Below are 22,125 nucleotides of genomic sequence, written 5' to 3' on the forward strand. Positions count from 1 at the left end.
TTCATTGATATCGTGCCTCAACTTGCCTTGTGCCGACCTCTATCGCGATACCAGGGCGACATGCCCACCGAACATCATCGGTGATTCATTGCCCCAAGGGCCACCATGACTTCCAATATCTTCTCCCGTCTCAAGTCCCCTACGAGGGAGAGCCGGTCATTTTACGAACAGCTGCGTTCCCGAGACGATGACGAATACGACCCTGGTCTTGATGAAGAGAATCTCGGGCACCGTTTTGATGGCTTCCCGGCCGAAGAGCTCGGTATTAGCGATAGCCGCATGACAGTAGAAAGCGCGGCCGTGGACCCGAAGGGAAAAGGCAGAGCTGTACCCCAACCTATGCGAAGTCCTAGTGGGCCGACTCCGAGATGGCATTTGAACGACGATGAGGTCGATAATGACGTTCCTGCGTCCCTCTTGGTAGAGCCGAACGAAACCGACAATATACCACCAACGACACCAAGGCGATCAGGTCGGCCAGCCAACAATCGGATCCCATCAACGGCAGGGCCGTCGTCAGCAAGGTCAAGAGCTCAGTGGGAGGCGGCAACCGCGCAGCAGCCCCTACACCCCGACGACCGTTATGGGACACCCACGGGGCCGCAGCCACTCCCCGTGGCCAGAGGAACGATATTGAATAACCCAAAAGAGAAGGCACTCTGGCGATGGGTTAACACCTCAAATCTGGACAGCTTTATGCGGGACGTTTATGACTACTACGAAGGGGGCGGGCTGTGGTGCATATTGTGTGGTAACGCGCTGTGGATTCTGTAAGCCAATTGTCTCGCACTGATGAAAATGTTGAGGCTGACGAGGTGCTACAGGGAGACACTCTTCGTCGCGGTGTTACTGACATTTCTGGGCCAGTGTGTTGATTATTCTCAGATTCCCAAGAGTCGATCGTTGAGTGAAGTTGTCGTTCCGCAATGTACACGGAAAATATCTGGACTCTGGAGTTTTGGAATTTGGCTCTATGCCTTCTTCTTTATCTGGAAGTGTGTGCAGTACTGCGCAGAGATACCCCGTCTCATTCACATCAGGGAGTTTTATATTCACCTACTGGAGATTCCGGAGCAGGATATGCAGACAGTATCCTGGCAAGACGTCGTCGCTCGGATCATGGCTTTGCGCGACCAGAACCCGAAGACGGCGAGGAACGTCCCTGCAAGATTACAGCAGTTTATTGGCAGCCAGTCCAAGGAGAGGCTGGACGCACACGACATCGCCAACCGTCTAATGCGAAAGGAAAACTATCTCATTGCCATGATTAACAAGGACATACTGAATTTGTCCTTGCCAGTTCCGTTCCTACGCGGTCGGCAACTGTTTTCCAAGACAATGGAGTGGTACCTGCATTACTGCATCCTCGACATGGCCTTTAACGAGCTGGGCCAAGTCCAGCAAGACTTTCTACGTTCAGACCGGAGGCGTTTGCTGAGCCAGAAACTGAAGCAGCGCCTTCTTTTTGCCGGTGTTCTTAACCTTGTGTTTGCGCCAGTTGTCTTGGCCTATGTCATGGTTGTCTACTTCTTCACGTATTACTATGTATGTTGCCTCGCCTTGGAATCGCATCTTGGCAGAGCTAACCCCGTTTGCAGGAATATCAAAAGGACCCCAAGCAAGCGGCCGCGCGCAAGTACACATCTCTCGCAGAGTGGAAGTTTCGCGAATTCAACGAGCTTCCACACATATTCTACGAGAGATTGCACATGTCATATCCCTTCGCGACTCGATACATCGACCAGTTCCCCAAGCGGATGACGGAAGACATCGCAAGAAGCATAGCTTTCATGTCAGGAGCAATTACCGCCATTCTAGCACTTGGATCTATTCTGGATTCCGAGCTTTTCCTCAACTTTGAGATTACCAAGGACCGACCCGTGCTCTTCTACCTGGGTGTCTTTGGAGCAGTCTGGGCGATAACGCGTGGTATGGTATCCGAGGAAACCTTGGTTTTTAATCCTGAGTATGCTCTGCGGAATGTTATCGAGTACACACACTACATGCCAGACCACTGGCAGGGGAGACTTCACAGCTTCGAGGTGAAGCAAGAATTTTCGGAACTCTACAAGATGAAAGTGGTCATCTTCCTAGAAGAAGTGATGGGCATCATTACAACACCCATGCTGCTCCTCTTCTCGCTACCCAAGTGCAGCGACCAAATCGTCGACTTCTTCCGTGAGTTCACCATTCATGTCGATGGATTGGGTTATGTGTGCTCGTTTGCGGTGTTCGACTTTCAGAAAGGCCCTGGCAATACCGGACAACAAGCAGCTCATCAAGACGTCCGCGAGGACTATTACTCCACGAAGCACGGCAAGATGGCCGCATCATACTACGGTTTCATCGACAACTACGTCATCAACCCCAAGACGGGAATTCCAGGACACCTGCCACCTGGTTCTCGGCCACAATTCCATCCTCCTCCAGCGTTCCCAGGGCTCAACTCTCCGACGCTGGCGGCAGATATGCAGGGCTCGCACATGGGTCGGACGGAAACGGGACGGGCTCGAAGTCGGGCTCCTGCCGGGCGAGGACCGCGAGCGGGGGCCGCGATGCCTCAACCCTCGCCGATGGCGTCCGTGCTCCTAGATCAGCATCACCAGCCTGGGGGGGGCAACACCACTGCGCGTAGTCTGTACTGGTCAAGGCATCCACGGGGCGGATACCGCGGGGAGAGCCAGATCATTGAGGAGACAGAAGGCAGCAGCATGAGACGTCCTGGAGAAGATGATGAATTGTATGAGCCAGGTGGTATGCTGGGCGAGTCCACATGGGAGACGTCCCCGGCGAAAGGGGTGAGCCGGGAGAACAGCGCAGCCAACACAGACGAGGCTGAGGCCGGAGTTCTGGGTCTGATCTATCAACTACACCAACCGCAGAGGCCTCGCAGAGGCGGCGGCATGGTTTGAATCTGGGTGTCAACATCCAGTCAATAATGCTTGGTTATAGGGAGTCATATTACTGTTATTTCTGATCTGGGACGGGCCGGCGCATCAAGTCGCTTGCTGAAAGATCTCCCCTCCTGGGTATCTTGCTTCCTGAGGAGAAAGGAATGCAAGTCGCTGTCGATTTTTGGTTTTTTGCGTAGATGCGCTGTTTTGATTGCACACTTGCTTCTTACATGGGGCCGTGGGACCTTGATCATGTTTCCACTCTGGCCAGGGCTACAGGGCTACACTGGCTTACCGGGTTGCAGATGGCGTTTTTCTGGAGACAGGAATATGATATCCAATGGGCGAGGAAGAGTGGCATAGGTACACGTTGAATTGAGTCTGCATTGGTGATGAAGATTATATCATCTGACGGTTGGCTTGTCTGACCAAGGAGTCTCGAAGCAAGGTTGAATATGTCCACGCGCATAAGTGACAAATCCGCCCAAGTACATACACCGAGAATAATCCAGACTGCGGGTTCGGCTCCGAGTCGCAAATCCGGGAGTGTCATTGAGGTGTGGGCAACAACACAGCGCGGCCTTGACCGGCGAAACGAAGGGGCTCGGTCTTTTGAGACCGAGGTCGGCGACTTGAATGTTGCAACGCCGAGGCCGAGACGGTGGAAATCAAGTGAGGATTACGTAGAACAGAGCCCAAGATTGAACGGGTAAAAAGAAAGCGATGGTGTGGTGGAAACTTAGGTCAGATGAGAAAGGGGGCAGATCATGGACGGACACGACGCTACTTTTCTGAGGTTTGATCATGAGAACGGAACCAGCATGTCGGGTCAAACCGCGCAAGGGATGGAAAAGCTTGGATTTCGTGGAATTGACGTGGAAAAAAGAACAAAGATTCCAGACCAGACCCATGCGCTCAGTCACCTCACTGATGAATACCCGCGTGTGGCGTGCGGCAGATAAGTAGCCGGCCCCTCGGGGATGGCAGTCAGTGGTTGGATTATTCCCTTGCTTGGGCTTGGGGTCTGGGTGGGATGGAGAGAGATTGATTGTGATCCCGTACTGATTGATAACCTAATTTCACGGAGCACGACCCCTGTTCAGATGGCCTCCGCCCTTGGCAGCCGGGCTGTGCATTTACACCCTCACCGTCCAATCCTGGTGAGGGGAGGCTTTCAGCTCTCCGGGGCTACATGTGGCTTTGGATGGGGCCGACACCTTGATGTTTGCGCGAGTTTTCGTTTTTTTTTTTTTTTTTCCCTTGAATTTTCTTTTTTTGCATCTTGGTTTTCGGTCTGTGAGAGGTCGTCTCGTCTGTAGGGCGGAGACAGTCAAAGAGACAACCGATGATTACGATGGGCGTGTTTTTGGACATTCAGGGACCTGTTTTTTTGGGCGTTGAGTACAAGTTACTCCGCGGATGGCTGAGCCGTTGTTCCAGCAAAGCATGATTATTGACGTGTTAGAAGAGGTTGCCTGGAAATGGCCTGCATTGTCTCGTGTTTCTCCAATCCGGGAACATCGCGATATCATTCTTGTTTGTTGGTGGAGTTACTTGGGCCATGGGTGAGAAAGGCAGGGTTTTGTGGGCGGCCGCGTTGTCCACAGGCTCAAGCTTCTCTTTTTGCTCCTTCACTTTGTTTGTGATTGTGCTTGGATTAAGAAAGTGACCGACATCTACTTGCCCTCCAGTCAAGTACTCTCTTTGTCTCGAGATATCAATGCCCACCGGACGGGCGGCAGGCGGCTGGCAACCCGTCTCAAGATATGAGACTGTCGGCCGTCTGGCCCACATCGAACAAGCAAATTGACCGAGTTTACGTACAGCCATGAGTACCGAGATGCCCAAGGCAGGTCTTTGAGTGGCCACAGGTCGGTCTAGCGTGGCCGTTGTGCGGCCAAGGCGCGTGTGCGCGGGCTGAGAGGGTAGAGCTCCAGCTAGAAGAGCCCTGGGAAGGCCACTGCAACCAGGATCGATATAGGGCCTGCTAAACTGGCAGGGTCTCCGGGAGGCTGGGTTGGCACCTGATGAAGAAGGCGGGTGGATAGCGTGGGTGTTGATCCTTGTCTTTGGGATGACGGGTGAAGCAAACTGACTCGCCTCGTGGCCAGTTGAAGAAGAAGTGAATAGGTAGGTATTTGAGATAGATCTCAACGGTGAAATGTGCCTCGGTGCTGGTGCGAAACTCAAACCCTTCTCTCGACGCAGGGTATCTTTGAGAGAATGACTCTACTGCATGGACGGAGCACTTCCGCGGGGCCACCAGCCAGTTGAGTCCCAGGAGATCTCACGGAGAAACGAGCACCCAAAGTATCTTGTCATACAATCCTGGCGGGAGGGTACCTACCGCCGTGCCCCCGTTGCATCTGACCCGGCCCGCCGAGCTGCCTTAGCTGCCTGCCTAGGTACCTCTGTAGCCCGCCTCCACATCTACACAAAGGACGGGCAAGGACACCACAGGTCCAGTAGCACCTGCCGCCGCCGCCCAGTTGTGCCAAGGTAGGTAGGTACTGCGTACATAGCTCCTGCCCGGACTCCGAGGCCGTAAACGGAGCCGTCCACCCCCAGGAAATTTTTCTAGATAACAGCTTTAGAGGACGTTTCTGTCACTAACTTGGACTTTTTTTTCCGCCTTCCGTCGTTCAGCCCGGACCACAGACCAGACCATACCATCCTCTGCCGATTCTTTTGCTCCATCGCCTCCGCTTGGCTTTGGTTTTCTTCTTTCTGGCATACGACCGTCACTGCGAAGTGACTTTTCGACGATTGATACGAGATCCCCTTTCTGCGAAAAGACCGAGATATAACGACGTCGTCTTCCCTCGGCCCCGTCGGTCCAAGCGAGTTGGAGCCGCATTTTTTGCCCCTGCGCCTTATCTAGACCGTCATCGCCGTCGATTACTACCGCGACCGCCCGCAGCGCGACCTCGAATTTTGCTGCCATCCTCTCTCCAGCGTCTCGTTGCCGGCTCACCCTCCGGCAAGACCTGATCGCGGCCTCTCCCCAAGCGCAATTGCCCCGATACCCCTCCCAGTCGCCAACCTGGCGGCCCTCGAGACCAAGCCCTTCGGCGGAGCATCGGAAGCTGTGGCCGCCATGGCCCAGCCAAGTGCAGAGCCAGTCGAAGATTACGAGTGAGCTCCCAATGCCTCGCTGAGGTCATTCCGAGATCCCTGAAGCTGACCGTCCCTCCTCTGCACAGCTATGAATCCCTTCCGCCCAATTTCTCCCTGCTGCAGAACATGGCAGCAGGTGCCTTCGCCGGCATAGCCGTATGTCTTCCCTTGGCCGAGTAGAATATCCACGACCGAGCTAACGATGCTTTGTTCAGGAGCACACTGTCATGTACCCCATTGATGCGATCAAGGTACGTTCTTACAAGCTGGCGACCCTGCAGATCATTATCCTGACACGACCACCCACAGACACGAATGCAAATCCTCAACCCCAGCACCACACCGGCCTACTCGGGCGTCATTCGCAATACCTTCCAAATTGCCCGGACTGAGGGTTTCTTCAGCTTATGGCGCGGCATGTCCAGTGTTATAGTCGGCGCTGGTGAGTCTATATCCCACACATACTTTCGTAACCGGCAATGGCTAAAAACATCCAGGTCCTGCACACGCCGTTTACTTTGCCACATACGAGGCCGTCAAGCATGCTATGGGCGGAAACCAAGCTGGTGTTCACCATCCTCTTGCTGCCGGTAAGTTGCTCTCATGTCCGAGTGACTAGATGTGTCCATTTCTGACTCCAGTTCCCCGCAGCCACTAGCGGTGCTGCCGCTACAATTGCTAGCGATGCCTTCATGAACCCTTTTGATGGTATGTTACACTACTGTAGAACCCCCCATTCAATCACTAACGGCTTTTTGTAGTCATCAAGCAGCGTATGCAGATCCAGAACTCGAGCAAGATGTACCGATCCATGGTCGACTGCGCCAAGTACGTCTACAAGACTGAGGGCTTGGGCGCCTTCTACATCTCCTACCCGACCACCCTGTCCATGACCGTGCCCTTCACCGCCCTCCAATTCCTCGCCTATGAGTCTATTTCTACCGCCATGAACCCCGAAAAGACATACGATCCCTTGACCCACTGCTTGGCTGGTGCCGTGGCTGGTGGTTTTGCCGCTGGTCTTACGACCCCCATGGACGTCATTAAGACCATGCTTCAGACCCGTGGTACCTCTACCGATCCCGAAGTGAGGAGTGTAAACAGTTTCGTGGGTGGTTGCCGATTGTTGTATAAGCGGGCGGGTTTCTTGGGTTTCTTCAAGGGTGTGCGGCCTCGTGTCGTTACCACCATGCCCAGTACTGCCATCTGCTGGTCGGCATATGAGTTTTCCAAGTAAGTTGCAACGACCTGGGTATACCTTGGATATATACTAATCATCTTGACAATAGGGCCTACTTCATCAAGCGAAACGATTCTTCTTGAGAAGTTCTTCCCCCTTTCAACATAGAAAAGTCAACCGGGGAACGACCGGAACAAGGCGTGCGGAAGTCGAATCGGAGCCGAAGCCTCACGGCTATGACATCCATTGCCGGGGAATAAAGTGAAAGAAAAAAACGGCCGACAAATCACGGAGACGGAGACGGCAACGACAACAACCCGATATACCCTTGGACACACATTGTTTTCTATCCGACGCTTGCCAAAACTGGGCTATGCTCTGCCATCTTATGAGCATCTGCGCAGACGGACCACCAGAAGCCCTTCTCAGAGAAGCTGCCAAGGGCATATCTGGTCATCGGCGTCGGACGTGTATATAAAAAAAAAAATCTCCAAATCTTACACGACAAACAGGGGCATTGACGGCATTATGGAAAAGGAGGGGCATGGAAGGGAAGGAAAAGAGGCACGTCTTTGCTCTTGGAGGCTAGATGAGATGGTGGAGGGAGTGTCATGATATGTTACTGGTAATATTTGATGTCAAGATACAGCAGTGCGCACTCACCTTGCAAGGCGCTTTGGTCGGCATTGGCCTTTTTGAATATGCCCTCAAATCTTTCTGGTCCAGTGAATGAATGTTGTACCGGCGGCATTGTGACTCTATTTGGAATACACTCATCGTCACATGTAGCGATCATCGGCAGCGATGTCGCTTCGGCGCCGACTTCGGTGGTACCGACGTCCGGGAGGCAAAACGCCACTATCCCAAGATTCAACGCTAGGCCGTTGATGTCCGACTCACAGATCTCCGGGTGGATGGTAAGCAGCAAGATTTGTCAACTTTTCTTGGGATTGATTCCGCTGTTGCGTATAGCTCTGTGTGGCTTTGTATTTGCAGTCCTATGAACGATGAAGAAGAAGAAAAAAACTCCGACACCATAAACACCAGATGCGCCAGTGGAGCTTCTCCCACTCTTGATCTTGGGCAGAGCGAACCCACGTAAGAATTATCCCGTCGGTTCGATTCTCCCCCGTCTTGGCTCGCATCTTTTTCTCCTTGTCGAAAACGCCCGTCCTACTGGACATGTGTAGTTGCTCTAAAAACCAAAACCTCCGTACTGGAACTTGATGTTGGGACCTCCGCCCTGCTGGAACATGAACTGATGACCGTTTCCAAAGGGATTGCCTTGTCCAAAACCTCCAGGCCTCTCCTGCGAGTTGGGGTCATCACCCCGATCGAAGCGCGCGCGCAGCTCCGGATCGCTGAGCACCTCATACGCCTCATTGATGCTCGCCATCTTCTTCTCGGCCTCCTCCTTGGGGATGCCCTGCTTGGCTGCCTTGTCCGGGTGGAAGATCTTGGACTGCTTGCGGTAGGCTGACTTGATCTGGCGCTCGTCGGCGTCGTTGGCCACGCCGAGGACCTTGTAGTAGTCCTTGGACTTGCTGCGCTTGAGGGCAATCTGTGCTTTTTCGAGGATGGGGTTGACCTTGTCTCGACGATCGGGGCGCAGCTCAGAGGCCTTCTGGAGGGTCTCGATGGCAGCCTCGTACAGTTCCTTCTTGAGCTGGATCTTGGCGTGGTGAAGCATACCCCAGAAGGAGTCGGCGTTCAGCTTGAGTGATTCCTCGCAGTACTTGGCGGCATCCCTGTGGCTCGACTGCAATGACAGATTAGCAACGTTGATAGGTTAAAGGGGGCTAGATGCTCACCTCGGTGTACGCTTGACAAGTCAACTCAACCAACTCCTCTACTAGTGGTGATCGAGCCGTCTTGGGGATGCTCTTATTCTCAACCAGCGCCTCCATCTGCTTGCGAACTTCGGGAAGCAGACCGGGCTCGTCAGCAGTGCCGACCAACGACCTTCCTGCCGTAGTGGGCTGTCCCCGGCTCAGTTGGCCCTGGATCTTCTTGTACGCCTTCTCAACCTTCTTCTCCTGCTTGTGCAGCTTCTTGCAGACCTTGGAGTCTGGGTCGGACTGAAGACACTTCTTGATCTGCCCGATACCACTCTCCATATCGCCCAGGCCGTAAAACGAGGTTGCCGAGATGACGACATGGGGAGAGATGTCTCCGGGCCTCAGATGCAGCACATGTCGCAGATCGCTGAGACCCTCCTCAACATCGCCGTGCTCGAAGCGGCAGTGGGCTCGGAGCTCACGAAGGTGAGCGGAGCGACTGGCAATTTTAATAGCATTGCTGGAGGCTTTGACACACTCTTCCCACTTCTGGGCCTTCTCAGCCATAGTCGCCAGTGCCGCAGCCAGTTTCGCCTCCTCGAGCTCCTTCACCTCCGCGGAGTCGGGTGCCAGGCCGGCAGAGCGGTACTCGTTCTTCGCGATGTCCCAGTCGCCGGACCTTCCCCGGAGCCGGGCAAGCTGCAAATGGGCACCCTCAAACCCAGGCTTGAGGGTCAGCACCCTGTTGAAGTCGTCGGTCGCCTGCGTGGTCCTGCCGATGGAAAGGTAGGCCGTGGCCCTCTTGAAGAGGGTCAGGTAGTTTGTTGGGTCGCGAGCGATGGCGGCGTCGTAGTAGATCAGGGCCTCGCTCGTCTCGCCGCGGGACAGATGCTCCTGGGCCGAGGAGAGCAGATGCGAGACTGGGAGATCGGCCGGGACATCCTGAGGCGAGAGAGCGGCTGCGGGAGCGAGCAGAGTAGTAGCGGCCAAGGCCACTACCGCGAGATTGAGATACATGTCGGTTGCTGTTGTCGAGGCGAATTGTCGGTGCAGGAATCGAGGGACAAATCGAAAACGATGATGTTAGCGACGGTGGTGCTTCCAAGTGGTTGACGCAATGACCGGCGATAAATTAATACGTCGGCAACGATTGCGTAGGCTGCGGGTAGGCGAGCTTCTCTAAAGAATGCAAATAGGTGAAGCAGACGACGCCAACGACAAAAGACAGAGAGAAAGAAAGAGGACAAGTTGGTCGACTCACCAACAAGGCCAAGTAAATAGAAACTGCATCAGCCCGGCCGGGGATGGGCGACGTTCGAGGCTGAAGGGCCCACGCTGTCCTTTTGACATTCCGGGGTTCCTCTGTCAATCAGATACCCGGCCACCCGCCGACAGCTACACGTGGCCACAAGTACCACGCTAGCAGGCTCAACATGGAATGCGGCGCAGCCTCCGAGTTCCTGTTGGAATTAGCGGCGGGCGCTACCCATTTGGCGGGGCCGAGACAGGGCCCAGGGACCGTGTCCTTGCCTGCGTTTAGGGGCCGCCAGGTGCAAGGTTGCCGCTGGCTGACAAGCCAGTCAGCGCCTGCAGCCAGGTCGCTTGTGGCGTCACACTCTCTGCACCTGCACTGCAACTGCAGCCTCTCTTTCATCTCAACACCAAAGGGTTGCCCGATTAACAAACCTGGTGATACACCGCAATAGCTCCTCTTGTCAACACGCAGCAATTCTAAATTCAAACAAAGAACCACCTTGTTCTTCCTTCCAAAAGACCACCGACACGATGGCCCACCATCATCTCCTCGGTCAGGATTCCGCCATCTTCTCTCCCTCCGTCGCTCGTATCGCCGCCTCCACCGCCCGGGACTGGTCCTACGTCGACGCCTGGCTCTCCTCCAAGTTTCACCCGCGCCCCGTGCCTTCCTTCGAGCGCAACAACGACACACTCAAAGCTCTCCTAGCCCTCGCCTCCACCAACGAAGCCGCCGACGAAGAGCGCAGCTTACTTGCCAAATCTGAGGCTGCTGCCCTGCAAGAGCTTAAAGAATCCGAATCCAAAGCCAGCAATGGTACACGACCTCTAAGAGAAGGCTTGCTCGACGCCGTGCAGCACAACCTACCCCCCGACGGGCATACCGCCCTCGACGCCATGGCACATATGGCCCTCCAACTCGGCGTCGCCTTTCCAGAGCCCGAGACGTTGGGCCGTCGCATGTGCGAGCTGCAATCGACCATATATGACACGGAGCAGATGAAGGCTCGCGTCGAGATTCTCCATCAACACATTGATGCCGAGGCGGCCCGTATAAATGATCTCTTGCGCGAGCTTCAAAACGACGACTATCAGCCCCCAATCCAACTGGCCAAGCAGAACCTAGAAATCCAGCGCAAAGTCAAGGCGCTATCTGCCAAGCTACCTGAGCTACAGGATCGTGTCGCCGCCCTTGCTGCTAGCACTGATTCTTCCCATCCCACCATCGCTGACCTTGCCCGTGATGAGCAAGAATATCTTGCTGTGCTAGCTCGCAAAAAGGAGCTTGATCTACAATTGGCCTCCTTCCAGGGTCTACCCAGCAACCCTGATATGGCAAGATCCGAGCTTGAAGACCTTCGAGGTCAACTTCGTTCCATCACATCCCAACGTGATGCTGTCTTTGAGGGCCTGGTGGAACGCGAGAGCCCTGTGAAGAGACGACGCTGAAGTTTGTTGCCATTGCTTCTTAGATACTATACATTAACGAGCCTCGAAACGCCGTGCGGTGGATCGTTCTGGTCCCGACATGATGAAAACCCAAGCAGATGCGCTGCGCCTCCAAAATCAAACCGGTCGCTATTGGTTTCGTCGGCCTTTCCCTGCCACCGCGCCACCCAGTCGCCCAAACTGCCTGCCCAACGTCGTCCTCTTGACTGGCACCGGTGGAGCGGGCGTCGGCTCCTTCTGAGGTGCCGCGGCGCGCGTATCCTTCCCTTTGGGGTCCATTGAGCCGTCACCGATGCGAAGTTCACTCACTCCCATGGATGGTATCTCCTCTCCGTCCATGTTTTGCCTCTGCGCCCGTCGAGCTCGTTCCTGGACGCTACGGAACTTCTCCAAGAGTTCAACCCATCGAATGTTGCCATCTTCCCTGCTCTTGAGCCGGTTCGCCCTGTCGAAATTAGACGTACTCGAACTTGTCGATCTAGATACTGGTTAGCATGATAGAGGTAGTTAGGGTGGGATAAGGGGCTTGCGGATGCCATAACATTGGCATCCACTACTAGTAAGGTAGAAGAAATCAACATGTAACTCACGTTCGAGGCGCCACGTGTAGATAACCAATAGAGCTGACGCTATTGAGACGGTTCTTCAGAGCGGCAAACGCCGAGGATTGCGGAAGAAGCATCAAGATGCCGTACATGCACTTGTACAAGTACGGATACTTCTCTGGCTCTAACAACTGCAGGCGGAGATCTAGACAACTAGTTAGCTTGTCGATTACCATATACTCGATGTGCAAACTTACAGGTAAAGACTGGTGACTCGATCAACTGGACTAGTTTGTCAACCTGAATAAGCATATTGACTGTCATATCCAATTCACCACTACAGACAAGTCGTTAGTATCATCCAGGTTTCCGGGACAGGGCCTTTGACGCACAAAATCTGTAGCAAATTGTATGCTTGTTCGTATGCCTGGGCTAGCAAGCATAAAGAAAAGGTAGCTACAGCGTTGTAACACCATGATCTGAACAATGCCACGAAAAGTGTCTGGCCGTCCTAAGAACTTTGTTAGTCTTGTTACCAGGCACATTATCTACAGTATTCACGTACCTTCGTCTCCAAATTCCGTAGTCTCTTTCGAACATCGGCCAACTGAGGAGCTGTGATGAGATTGTTGTTGAGGTTCTGCACCATTATGCTTGCAAACTCGACATCTTCCTCCTTCTCAATGCAGTCTGCCAGAGTCCTGTATATCCTCTCTGGGCTCAGGCTCAAGCATAGTTGACGAATGATGAGGTTGCCCCTGGTCTCGAGAAGCTTGCGGTCCGTGGAGAAGAGCTGCAGAAGATTGACCATGAAATTGGCAAAGTAGTCGTCTTCTGTGTTCCGAGAGATCTGTGACAGGAGTTGCAAGTCCTTGGTGACCACCGCATCCGAGGGATCAGACAGTGTCTTGAGCAACGCAGGAAACGTGCCATCGTTGAAGGCCAAGACCTTTCTGGGAGCTTTCCTGTGTAGCATGATAAGCCATGTCAGGGCAGCCACTCGAGTTGCTTCATGATCGTTGAGGAAAAGTAGGGTCAGTGAGTTGACGGCCGCGGCGTAATCTAGGTCAGCTTGCGTCTGGGTCGCGTTGATGTTGGCTGGAGTTGATATTGAGCGGCCTTGGCCTGGGGTTGGGCTTCGAAGGTCAAGATCTCGAGAGCTCGACAGGGACACTCGATTGCTATTGCTTCCATCGACCTTCTCTCCGGGAATAGGAAGTCTTGGGGCTGAAAAGTGATGAGCCTGGACCGGATTCGGGCGACTCAACTCAGAGTCGTCTGAGAGTGAGACAACATAGTCCATCAAGCAGGTGTTGACTCTTGTCGCTGCTTGGTGGATTGTTTCTTTGGTACTGGCCATCGCCGGGAGCATATGGGCAAGGATCTTGGGCGTGAAAGGTAGAACCTCCTCGGGACAAATGTCTAGAAACTGCACAACCCATCGCAGGGATTCTAGGAGGCAATCCTCTTCTGTTGGGGTGTTAGCAATAGCGGAAAGGGTCGTTCTAGTACCACAAGGAGAGGAGAGTCAACCAACCTAAGGGGGAATCCAGTGTAGCTGTCAGGATCTCTAGGATCTCCTTGTAATTGATCTCGACGTCTTGGCCTGGGATCCAGTCCTCCCCGCTGCTATCTTCGTCATCGTCGTTGGCAGCCTCCGAGTCAATCTCATCCCCTTCCTCGAGCTCTGGGTTGATGGACTCGCTGTCGAAGGAATCCTGCCTTTTCCGCTTGGCACCTTCCTTGGACCTCTTGCTCTCCAGAATTCCCTTCTTGATGCGAGAGATGCGCTTGATCTCATTGAGGAACTTATCCAGACAAGTCTGAGTGGCAGCCCGCACATCTGCGTTCTGGTCTGACAAGAACTTAAGGAGGCCTCCAAGAAAGTCGGGCAAAAATGTGACGAGCTCGAGATCAGGGATAGAATCAAGGAGAGTGATCCAGCCGACAAGGAATTGGCGGGTAAAGGGGTTGAGGACCCAAATGCGTTCTTTCAGTAGGGGAATAAACCGTGTGAGGGAGAAGGCTGTTGGTAAGTGAGTGTCGTCGGTCAATGACACCTTGTCATCGCCGTCAAAGCTGGGGGGTGCCTCCAAAATCGACACATAGGAAGAAGCAGACTCGGATACGATGTCTTTAATTAGGCGGTCCAGCAACTCTGCACCATTCTTGACAGACAGCTCTGAATCCGCGCCGAGCTAGAAGAGAGGGGAATCATGTAAGCTTGCCGTGAACTTATTGACCACCTTGAAAAAAGGGTGCGTACCTTGCAGAGCTGATCAAAGATGCTATTAAAATAGACCAGAATCTCACCCTTTGCAACCTTGGCGATATTATACATAGCCTCACAGGCATAGTACCTCACCCTAGCATCCTGATCGGTGAAGCAAGCTAACACAGGGGGGACGATCTTGGCCAGATACCGAGGAAGTTCCTGGAGTTGAGGTTAGACAGACGAAAAAAAAGTAAGACACAGTGATGCATATTCTTTTAGGCTTGCCAATATGGACGGCAGGTATATAGTGGTCAGCGTCGAGGGGGTTGAAACATACTGGACCTAGTGCAATGGCAGCGGCTGCCAAGCCGATCAAACCACCGTTCCTCGCATGCGGCTGGTGTACCGCGTAGGCGTAGTCATTGCAGAGCTGCTCGAGAATATCGTGAACGCGCTGATAGTCTTTTACGCTCACGAGCTCCCGGATGACGCGCTCAAGGCTGTAAGGCGGTGGTCAACGGTCAAGTACTATGACAGGGGGTAGGTAGCGAGTTGGGCTATGGCGTATTCTCCCACAGGAAAAGAGAAGCGGAGCTTGACAAGACAAGCTGGCCAAACTGAACCACGAGATATCCAAAGCCCAAGGTGACAACCGGGGTTGAAAGGGGGGCGGCACATACTCGAGGGCGCCAATCTTGCGCTTGTCGTAGAGCTTATCATTCAGGGCCCGCTGTATGTTGGCATCCATAGCTGCAGCTCTTTCACATCGTCCGCTCAAACGCGACGACGGTGACCTGCGACCTGGGGTTTAGAGAACGTGCCCGTACGTGACCTTCCGATGAAAGAGCGTTTGGAGGACGGGGAGCGATAGAAGGATAGATGGTTCAAGTTGAAGAGAGAGCTGTAGTCGAAAAGATTAGGTTCCAGGTTGGTTGGTTCGTTTCGGATGAGAGTAGGTGAGCCACCGCTTGGGCGACACGCACTGTAAGGCAGGAGCCGTCAGGGAGTCCAAACCCCACTGATGCCCCACGAGCCACGGACACTCTTGACCTTAGGTGCCCACCTCTAGACTTGTGCCTGTGACGCACGAACGCTTCCAACTTCCGGGCTTCAGTTGCACGACGTCAGAACTGGATGAAGCTTGAGATTAGGATATATAGACAGCTATAGTTATGAGTAAGCAAAGAGTCACTTGGTGACTCGAACAGACAGCTCCATCTATAGACCCGTTTCTGATGGCACCAACCTCTTTCACCATCCATCTCAACCCCTCTTCTCTACTCCAAGTCCAGATTCAAGACCTCCCGCTTCCGGCTCATCTCCCGTCCATGATGCCCAGGGCAGCGACAAAGACAAATACAACTACAAAAAACACAGTGAAAGAAACCACATGCCGCACCCGAAAACCCGCATGCGTCCACCCACACACGACACTCCAGGCTTCCGAGCCCACCCCCCATCGCCTTGCGTGCGACACATCGACGTCACTCAGGCTACCACGGCGCGCCCATGTGATGGGCGGCAAGCCCGGTCTCATGCGCGGACCGTTGAAGCCTCAAAACCGCCCATCTCCCGCACCCAGTCCACCACTCGACGAACGAACAGGCGCGGGAGCCGTCACGGGGATCATCAAGGGGGGTTCATGGAGGGCCGGCTATCTGACAGTCGACCATCGATGCGGCGTCCATCCCGATGATGCTAATCATAGTGCTTCCTTTATGCATATGCCGATGCAATCACTGGCATTGTCGTTCAGATATGAGTCTTACTGTTGATTGCACAAGCAAGTCCAGAACGCCTTAAAGTCCGGTCTTGTCTCACTCTCAAGAACTGCTCTAAGAAACCGGTGGCCGCCTTTGAATCGCACAAGACGAGGGTTACTTCCGACCCAGGCTTTTAAATTGCCGTACAATGTCCATCAAATCAATCGACAGCTGTTCATCACGATCGCCTTCACAGGGGGTCATTGCCGGTTGTTTGATCATATCCTCATCAATTCATCTATCCAGCAAAGCCCAACATCGACAAAGTAGTTGGGCTAGAAATCTAAACTTTTGGTCAAAGCCGTTCGCAAGGAAGCATAGACTGGTTAATATATACAGCCAAAGTCCAGTCTACGTCTTGATTCACCTAGTGGTGATGGCCATGTCCATGACCGGAAAAGTCACCGCTGCGAGTGATGGTCTGCTGGCACTTTGCCAGGATCGCAGCCTGCCTCGACACCTCAGACAGCCTTCCAATGACCTGCTTGTTGCTGTTGGCGAATCCATACAGCGCATACGGGATGTTGACCTCGTTGCAGAACTCCTGCACCAGCTTCTGCGTGGCGCGTAGGTTGTGTCGAGGCACACGGGGGAAGAGATGGTGGATGACCTGGAACTGAAGGCCACCGTGGAAGAAGTCGAGCCACTCAGGGCAGTCAACGTCCATGGTTGTTCGCAGCATCTTCTGGGCAAACGACTCCTGAGGTCCCAGATCGGCGGTGCTCATGGCAAAGTGAGACAGCACGATCTGAAGGTGGAGCGGCGACTGAGTGATGTGACTGACCATGATATAGACGAAACGCGTCCAGTTGTCAGGCAGTGTCTTGTAGATAATGCCGTAGCCGAACCAGATCCAGAAGAAGATCTGGCCAGCAACCTCGAGCCACCAATGCCACCACGCGGGGCCCTTGGTTGGGCCACGGCGCATGATGAGAAAGTCCCAAGACAAGCGGTACAGGTTGAAGCGACCAAATGCAAGGAAGGGATAGTAAGTCCAGGACTGGATTCGTAGGAGGACCTTTGCCACAGCATCGTAGCTCATGACTCGCTCATAGTAGGTGGATGTCAAGCTTCCGAGGAAACGGTGAGAGACGGCAAAGAGAGGCATGTGCTCGATATCCGGGTCGTGCTCAGGGGCGTTGGTGACGATGTGGTGGACGTTGTGGTTGCGCTTCCACCAGCCCATGGACAGACCTCCAATAAAGTCGGCAATCATGATACCAATGCAGGTATCGACGTGAAAGTTGTGAGTGATGCCCATGTGGCCAGCGTCGTGGGCCGTAAACACGAGCTGATGCCACATGGCACCCATCAGAAAAGCGCTGAGAGTATACCATTCATAGCGAAGACAAAGCATCGACCCAGTGAACAAGCCAAAGTAGCGACAACATTCCCTTCCGTACGCCCAATAGTTGCAATCATAAAGCCCCTCATCGTAGATCTGTTGGTGAAGTTCGCGATACTTGACGTTGATATGAGCCTGAGTCTCCTCGTCAGGGGTCGGGTACTTGTCGAGGTCGAGGGAGATGTGCTCCCGAGTGATGGTATCCAGGTACGACATGCCATCCATCTCCGTTTCGTCCACTGTTGAAGCTGACGATACCGAGGGCGCCCTAGCCCCCTTCTTATCCTTGCTACTGGGTCGCTGTCGGAGGCCTTGGGTGTCGTCGTCATCGAAGACTGGGGAGGGCACACGGGAAGAGGGTGCGCTTGATGAAGTATCCTTGTGAGCTTCGTGGTCCTCGGCGGCCTTCTCAATCTCTTCGCGCGTGCGGAAGGTGCCGCCCTGGATAGGGGGCACAAAGTTGGTCCAGGGACCTTCAATGCGACCGATGCGGTAGCGCAACATCTGCTGACGGGCTTCGAATGAGTGAAGGCTACAGGACACAACGCAGTCAGTCTCAATATCAATGCTGTGAACCAATTGTCAATTGGCGATGGGGAGGTCGACGTACGAATCCATCTCATCGGAGGCATCCCTTCCAACCATGTGAAGCATGGACTTATCACCACCAGGATGATATGGCAGCCATGGATCAACCTTGAGAACCTGCTGGTGAAAGATGACGATCTTGCGACCTTCTGCGATCAAGGCTTCGATCTCGTCTCGACTCATAAGCTTCAGCTCCCTGCTGGGTCCCTTGCCAGCCGGCGGGGGCAGGCCCGTAACGATGGTGCTGGGAGCCATCGCGATAAGATGGATGGAAGCGACAGAGAGGAAGCCAGATAGCCCAGAACAAAAGAACAAAAAGCAGAGAAGCACGCAGAAAGGAATTGCTTGCAACAATTGGCTCCTAGTCTAAAAAAAAAAAAAAAATGTATAGCCTATCCAAGACTAACGACCGTCTAAAGAAAGAAAGAGGTGGGAGGAGATCGCAAGTTTAAAAAGAAGGGGGGCTCCCGGGGTAGATGGAAAATCGAGGTTGCTGCAAATCAACAGCGGCTCAATTCACCGCATCTTTCCCATTTTCGTTGAGGTGCGTGTCGAGTTCCAGCGCCGGCAGTGGTGGAGAGGGCGGGTGGCGCAGGATGGCCCGATCCCCCTCGCTCCTTCCCCTACGAAATGCTGGAAAACTGGGCAAGCACAGCAAGCTGGCACCTGCAACGGCGGGGCGCAGGGGGCACACACCCCGCCACAGGGCGTGGGGCACCTAAGTTCCGGGTCCCTGAAAGAGCCTCCCCTCCATGTGACAGCGCCCTTAAACTACGAACACGAGCCTCCATCTTACACATCTTCAATCTCCCGGGCCAGGCACCCAGATTCGTTCCATGTCAATTGGATAGACAGCTGTTTCAGGGAACTCGATGTTTGATTGAGACGCGCAATCGCCGCCAGGCTGCTGTTTTCATGAGTTGAACCCTGACGAGATGCGCATGCCGAAAAGCAAATCGTTGTCCCAATTGGATTGGAACGCAACCCAAGCTTCCCCGGTGAGTGCCGCGGAGCAGGTAGGTAAGCGCCTCGGACTCCGTCTAAAAGTCCGTTACGGATATGGAAGTACACATATACAAAACCTCTGAGCATCAATTGGAGGTTGTGAGAGTGATATATGGAGAAGCATGCAGGCGACAATTGCATGCCAGTTGCCAATTCAGCTGGCAGCAATGCTTCCATCCTCCCTCATTGTACACTCCTCTGATCAAACTTCAACTCGCCCTACTCCAATTGGCCAACCCGACTGCTGGATCTGCCGTTCTGTGGGGTGCTGCCAGTTAAATCCACGGCTTTACCCTCGAGATGGGCTGATTTGGCTGACATGCGGGCCGACATGAGCCCCTTCGGAACCTCTTGGATCCGGTGCCATCTGTTAAAGAGTAGACTCCCTGGTTCGGAACAGAGTATCAAATACAGAGGCTGATTGCCGTTGAGGTTGTATTCCGGGTTTATAACTCTGCTTGAACATACGATGAGGAATTGGCGGTAAAAGCAGCTGTCTTTGATCCAATATCAACGCGACATTCAAGGAACCTCACGGAGCAACCCCAAGAGTGGAAGGCCACCAAGGCTGCTCCTTCAGAACGACTGTCCCTGGCTCCCTGTCAAACGCAATAGGGGGCGAAAGCATGCTCTCTTCATATGACATAAACAGTTTCTAACCTTCAATTGTTTCACAAGAGGGACAAGTTGTCTAAGCACAGCCCACTGGTTCTGTCTCGTGGTTTCCATTCATCATGCTTGGATAAAGCGAAAATATTACTAGTTTACACAATCCAGAGTCCGAGACGCCTCGGCTCTATCCCGCTCACGCAGTCCCGCCTCTTTGGCCCTTTGTTATTTTTTGTTCATGCTATCGGCGACTACAGACGCCCTATGCTGTCTATGCATTTCAAGAGTGTCCGTCTCCCGCCGCAAGGGACGCGAAGGAGTCCTGCTGATGCTGCCATTGGCAGTCAGCTACCTATACGACCAACCCCCATCCATCATGCCAGAGCTTAGAAGTGGATAGCCTGGGAGTGAGTGTTCATGGCGGCCTCCTTGAAAGCCTCGGCGAGCGTGGGGTGAGCGTGGCAGGTTCGGGCAATGTCTTCAGTGGACGCGCCGTACTCCAGAGCCAGGGTACCCTCAGCAATCATCTCACCGGCGTTAGGGCCGATGATGTGAACACCGAGGAGACGGTCAGTCTCAGGGTCGGCAAGCATCTTGACCAGGCCGTCAGTGTCGAGGTTAGTCTTGGCTCGGGAGTTGGCAGCGAAGGGGAAGGTGCCGACTCGGTAGGGGATGTTCTGGCTCTTAAGGTCCTGCTCGCTTTGGCCAACCCAGGCGACCTCGGGGTGGGTGTACATGACCGAGGGGATGGCGCCGTAGTTAACGTGGCCGTAACCCTTCTTGATGTACTCGACGACAGCAACAGCCTCCTCCTCGGCCTTGTGGGCAAGCATGGGGCCGAAGGTGACATCACCGACACATCGGATGTGGGGGATCTTGGTTCGGTACTCGGAGTCGATGATAACACGGCCGCGCTCATCGGTGTCGAGGCCAATGTTCTCGAGGCCGAGGCCACCAACGTAAGGTCGTCGGCCGATGGCGACGAGGACGACATCAGACTCAATCTACAGACTTGTTAGTATCAGACCTATGTCAGAGACATCTTTAGTACGTACGGTCTCGGGCTTGCCACCCTTGGCGGCATCGATCTCGAGCTTCACCAGCTCACCAGACTTGTCACCGCTGACGACCTTGGTGTTGAGCTTGAACTCCATACCCTGCTTCTTGAGAAGCTTCTGGGCAGCCTTGGCGATCTCAGTGTCCATGCCGGGGCCACCGATCTGGCCGAGGAACTCGACAATGGTGACCTTGGTGCCAAGTCGCGACCAGACGGAGGCCATCTCAAGACCAATGATACCACCACCAATGACGGTCATGGTCTTGGGGATCTCCTCCAGGGCGATGGCACCGGTGCTGGTGATGACGCGCTTCTCGTCAATCTCAAGACCGGGGAAGGGGGTGGCCTCGGAACCGGTGGCGATGAGGATGTTCTTGCCGCGAACACTGGTCTCGCCGCCCTCGTTGAGGTCGACCTTGATCTCGTTCTCGTTGACGAAAGAGCCGGTGCCCTTGATGTACTCGACGCCGTTCTTCTTGAAGAGGAACTCGATACCCTTGGTCAGGCCGGAGACGGAAGTCTCCTTGGCCTTCATGAAGTTGGCCAGGTTGAGCTTGACATCGCCGACCTCGATACCGCGGTTCTTGGTGTCGTGGAGGATCTGGTGGTAGAGGTGCGAGTTGTTGAGGAGCGATTTTGAGGGGATACAGCCGACGTTCAAGCAGGTACCGCCAAGGGTGCCGCGCTTCTCAATGCATGTCACCTACACCGGGGGGAAAGAGATCTTGTCAGCCCATTCCGTTCCGTTCGCTTGCCCATTCGCCCGAGTACCGAGCTGGGAGCTCGGGTCTAGGATAATCGACCGACCTTCATGCCCTCCTGGCCAGCCTTGATAGCAGCGACGTAGCCGGCCACGCCGCCACCGATGATGACGAGATCCTTCTCCTCTGCGAAATTCCAGTCAGCGACAGCTGTTCGGGTCCAGCTCCGACGAGCTCGGAGGTAACACACCAGATGCAGAGGCATATCCACGGCTCCATCGCGACAGAGAGGACGAGGAGACGACGGCGGGGAGGCTGTCAGGCAAGAAGAGCGAGTGTTAGTCAACGAGCCATTTTTCCCCTCGTCGGTGACCCAACAGAAGCCAGTTTTTAGGAGCTTCTACAAGGACGCCAGAAGACGCTGCAAACTCACGTAGACTTTTGGAAGGCAGGGCGAGCAACGGCTCGTGATATTAAGCGACTGGAAAGCATCTTGGAGGAGGTTGTGTGGAGAGGCAATGGGGATAGGTTGTGGAGGAGGAGGAGGAAAAAGTCGACAAGAGGTAAGGGCGAAGTTGAGGTTGAGGGAGAGGATCGTTGCCGCAACAAAGCTCGCCCGCTGTCC

The 22,125-nt window shown here is 54.1% G+C and overlaps 7 protein-coding genes across 7 annotated transcripts; 3 read left to right on the top strand and 4 right to left on the bottom strand.

The window, feature by feature from the left end:
- Positions 1–105: 105 nt before the first annotated feature.
- Positions 106–2,912, top strand: NCS54_00510900 (Autophagy-related protein 9; the record flags this gene model as incomplete). The annotated part of the gene is made up of 3 exons (XM_053150624.1): positions 106–770; positions 825–1,545; positions 1,599–2,912. 3 exons carry the CDS (start codon positions 106–108, stop codon positions 2,910–2,912), a joined length of 2,700 nt encoding a protein of 899 aa, XP_053006599.1.
- A 3,079-nt stretch (positions 2,913–5,991) lies between these two features.
- On the top strand, positions 5,992–7,334 carry NCS54_00511000 (Hypothetical protein; the record flags this gene model as incomplete). Its single annotated transcript, XM_053150625.1, has 8 exons — positions 5,992–6,029; positions 6,098–6,167; positions 6,227–6,262; positions 6,321–6,453; positions 6,509–6,601; positions 6,663–6,719; positions 6,773–7,244; positions 7,301–7,334. 8 exons carry the CDS (start codon positions 5,992–5,994, stop codon positions 7,332–7,334), a joined length of 933 nt encoding a protein of 310 aa, XP_053006600.1.
- Positions 7,335–8,386: 1,052 nt separating this feature from the next.
- Positions 8,387–9,986, bottom strand: NCS54_00511100 (J domain-containing protein; the record flags this gene model as incomplete). The annotated part of the gene is made up of 2 exons (XM_053150626.1): positions 8,387–8,950; positions 9,003–9,986. The coding sequence occupies 2 exons, from the start codon at positions 9,984–9,986 to the stop codon at positions 8,387–8,389; spliced, it is 1,548 nt and encodes a 515-aa protein (XP_053006601.1).
- A 768-nt stretch (positions 9,987–10,754) lies between these two features.
- On the top strand, positions 10,755–11,672 carry NCS54_00511200 (Hypothetical protein; the record flags this gene model as incomplete). Its single annotated transcript, XM_053150627.1, has 1 exon — positions 10,755–11,672. One exon carries the CDS (start codon positions 10,755–10,757, stop codon positions 11,670–11,672), a length of 918 nt encoding a protein of 305 aa, XP_053006602.1.
- A 129-nt stretch (positions 11,673–11,801) lies between these two features.
- On the bottom strand, positions 11,802–15,180 carry NCS54_00511300 (Hypothetical protein; the record flags this gene model as incomplete). Its single annotated transcript, XM_053150628.1, has 9 exons — positions 11,802–12,150; positions 12,263–12,422; positions 12,475–12,554; positions 12,610–12,728; positions 12,783–13,687; positions 13,755–14,415; positions 14,484–14,651; positions 14,770–14,932; positions 15,113–15,180. 9 exons carry the CDS (start codon positions 15,178–15,180, stop codon positions 11,802–11,804), a joined length of 2,673 nt encoding a protein of 890 aa, XP_053006603.1.
- A 1,382-nt stretch (positions 15,181–16,562) lies between these two features.
- Positions 16,563–18,383, bottom strand: NCS54_00511400 (Delta 8-(E)-sphingolipid desaturase; the record flags this gene model as incomplete). The annotated part of the gene is made up of 2 exons (XM_053150629.1): positions 16,563–18,072; positions 18,151–18,383. The coding sequence occupies 2 exons, from the start codon at positions 18,381–18,383 to the stop codon at positions 16,563–16,565; spliced, it is 1,743 nt and encodes a 580-aa protein (XP_053006604.1).
- A 1,745-nt stretch (positions 18,384–20,128) lies between these two features.
- Positions 20,129–22,085, bottom strand: NCS54_00511500 (Dihydrolipoyl dehydrogenase; the record flags this gene model as incomplete). Its single annotated transcript, XM_053150630.1, has 5 exons — positions 21,934–22,085; positions 21,751–21,815; positions 21,607–21,686; positions 20,798–21,502; positions 20,129–20,746 (listed from the first exon to the last, which is right to left on the bottom strand). The coding sequence occupies exons 1-5, from the start codon at positions 21,990–21,992 to the stop codon at positions 20,129–20,131; spliced, it is 1,527 nt and encodes a 508-aa protein (XP_053006605.1). The 5' UTR covers positions 21,993–22,085.
- Positions 22,086–22,125: the final 40 nt, after the last annotated feature.

The sequence above is a fragment of the Fusarium falciforme genome, chromosome 4 (assembly GCF_026873545.1).
Source record: "Fusarium falciforme chromosome 4, complete sequence".
In the NCBI taxonomy this organism is placed as follows: domain Eukaryota; kingdom Fungi; phylum Ascomycota; class Sordariomycetes; order Hypocreales; family Nectriaceae; genus Fusarium; species Fusarium falciforme.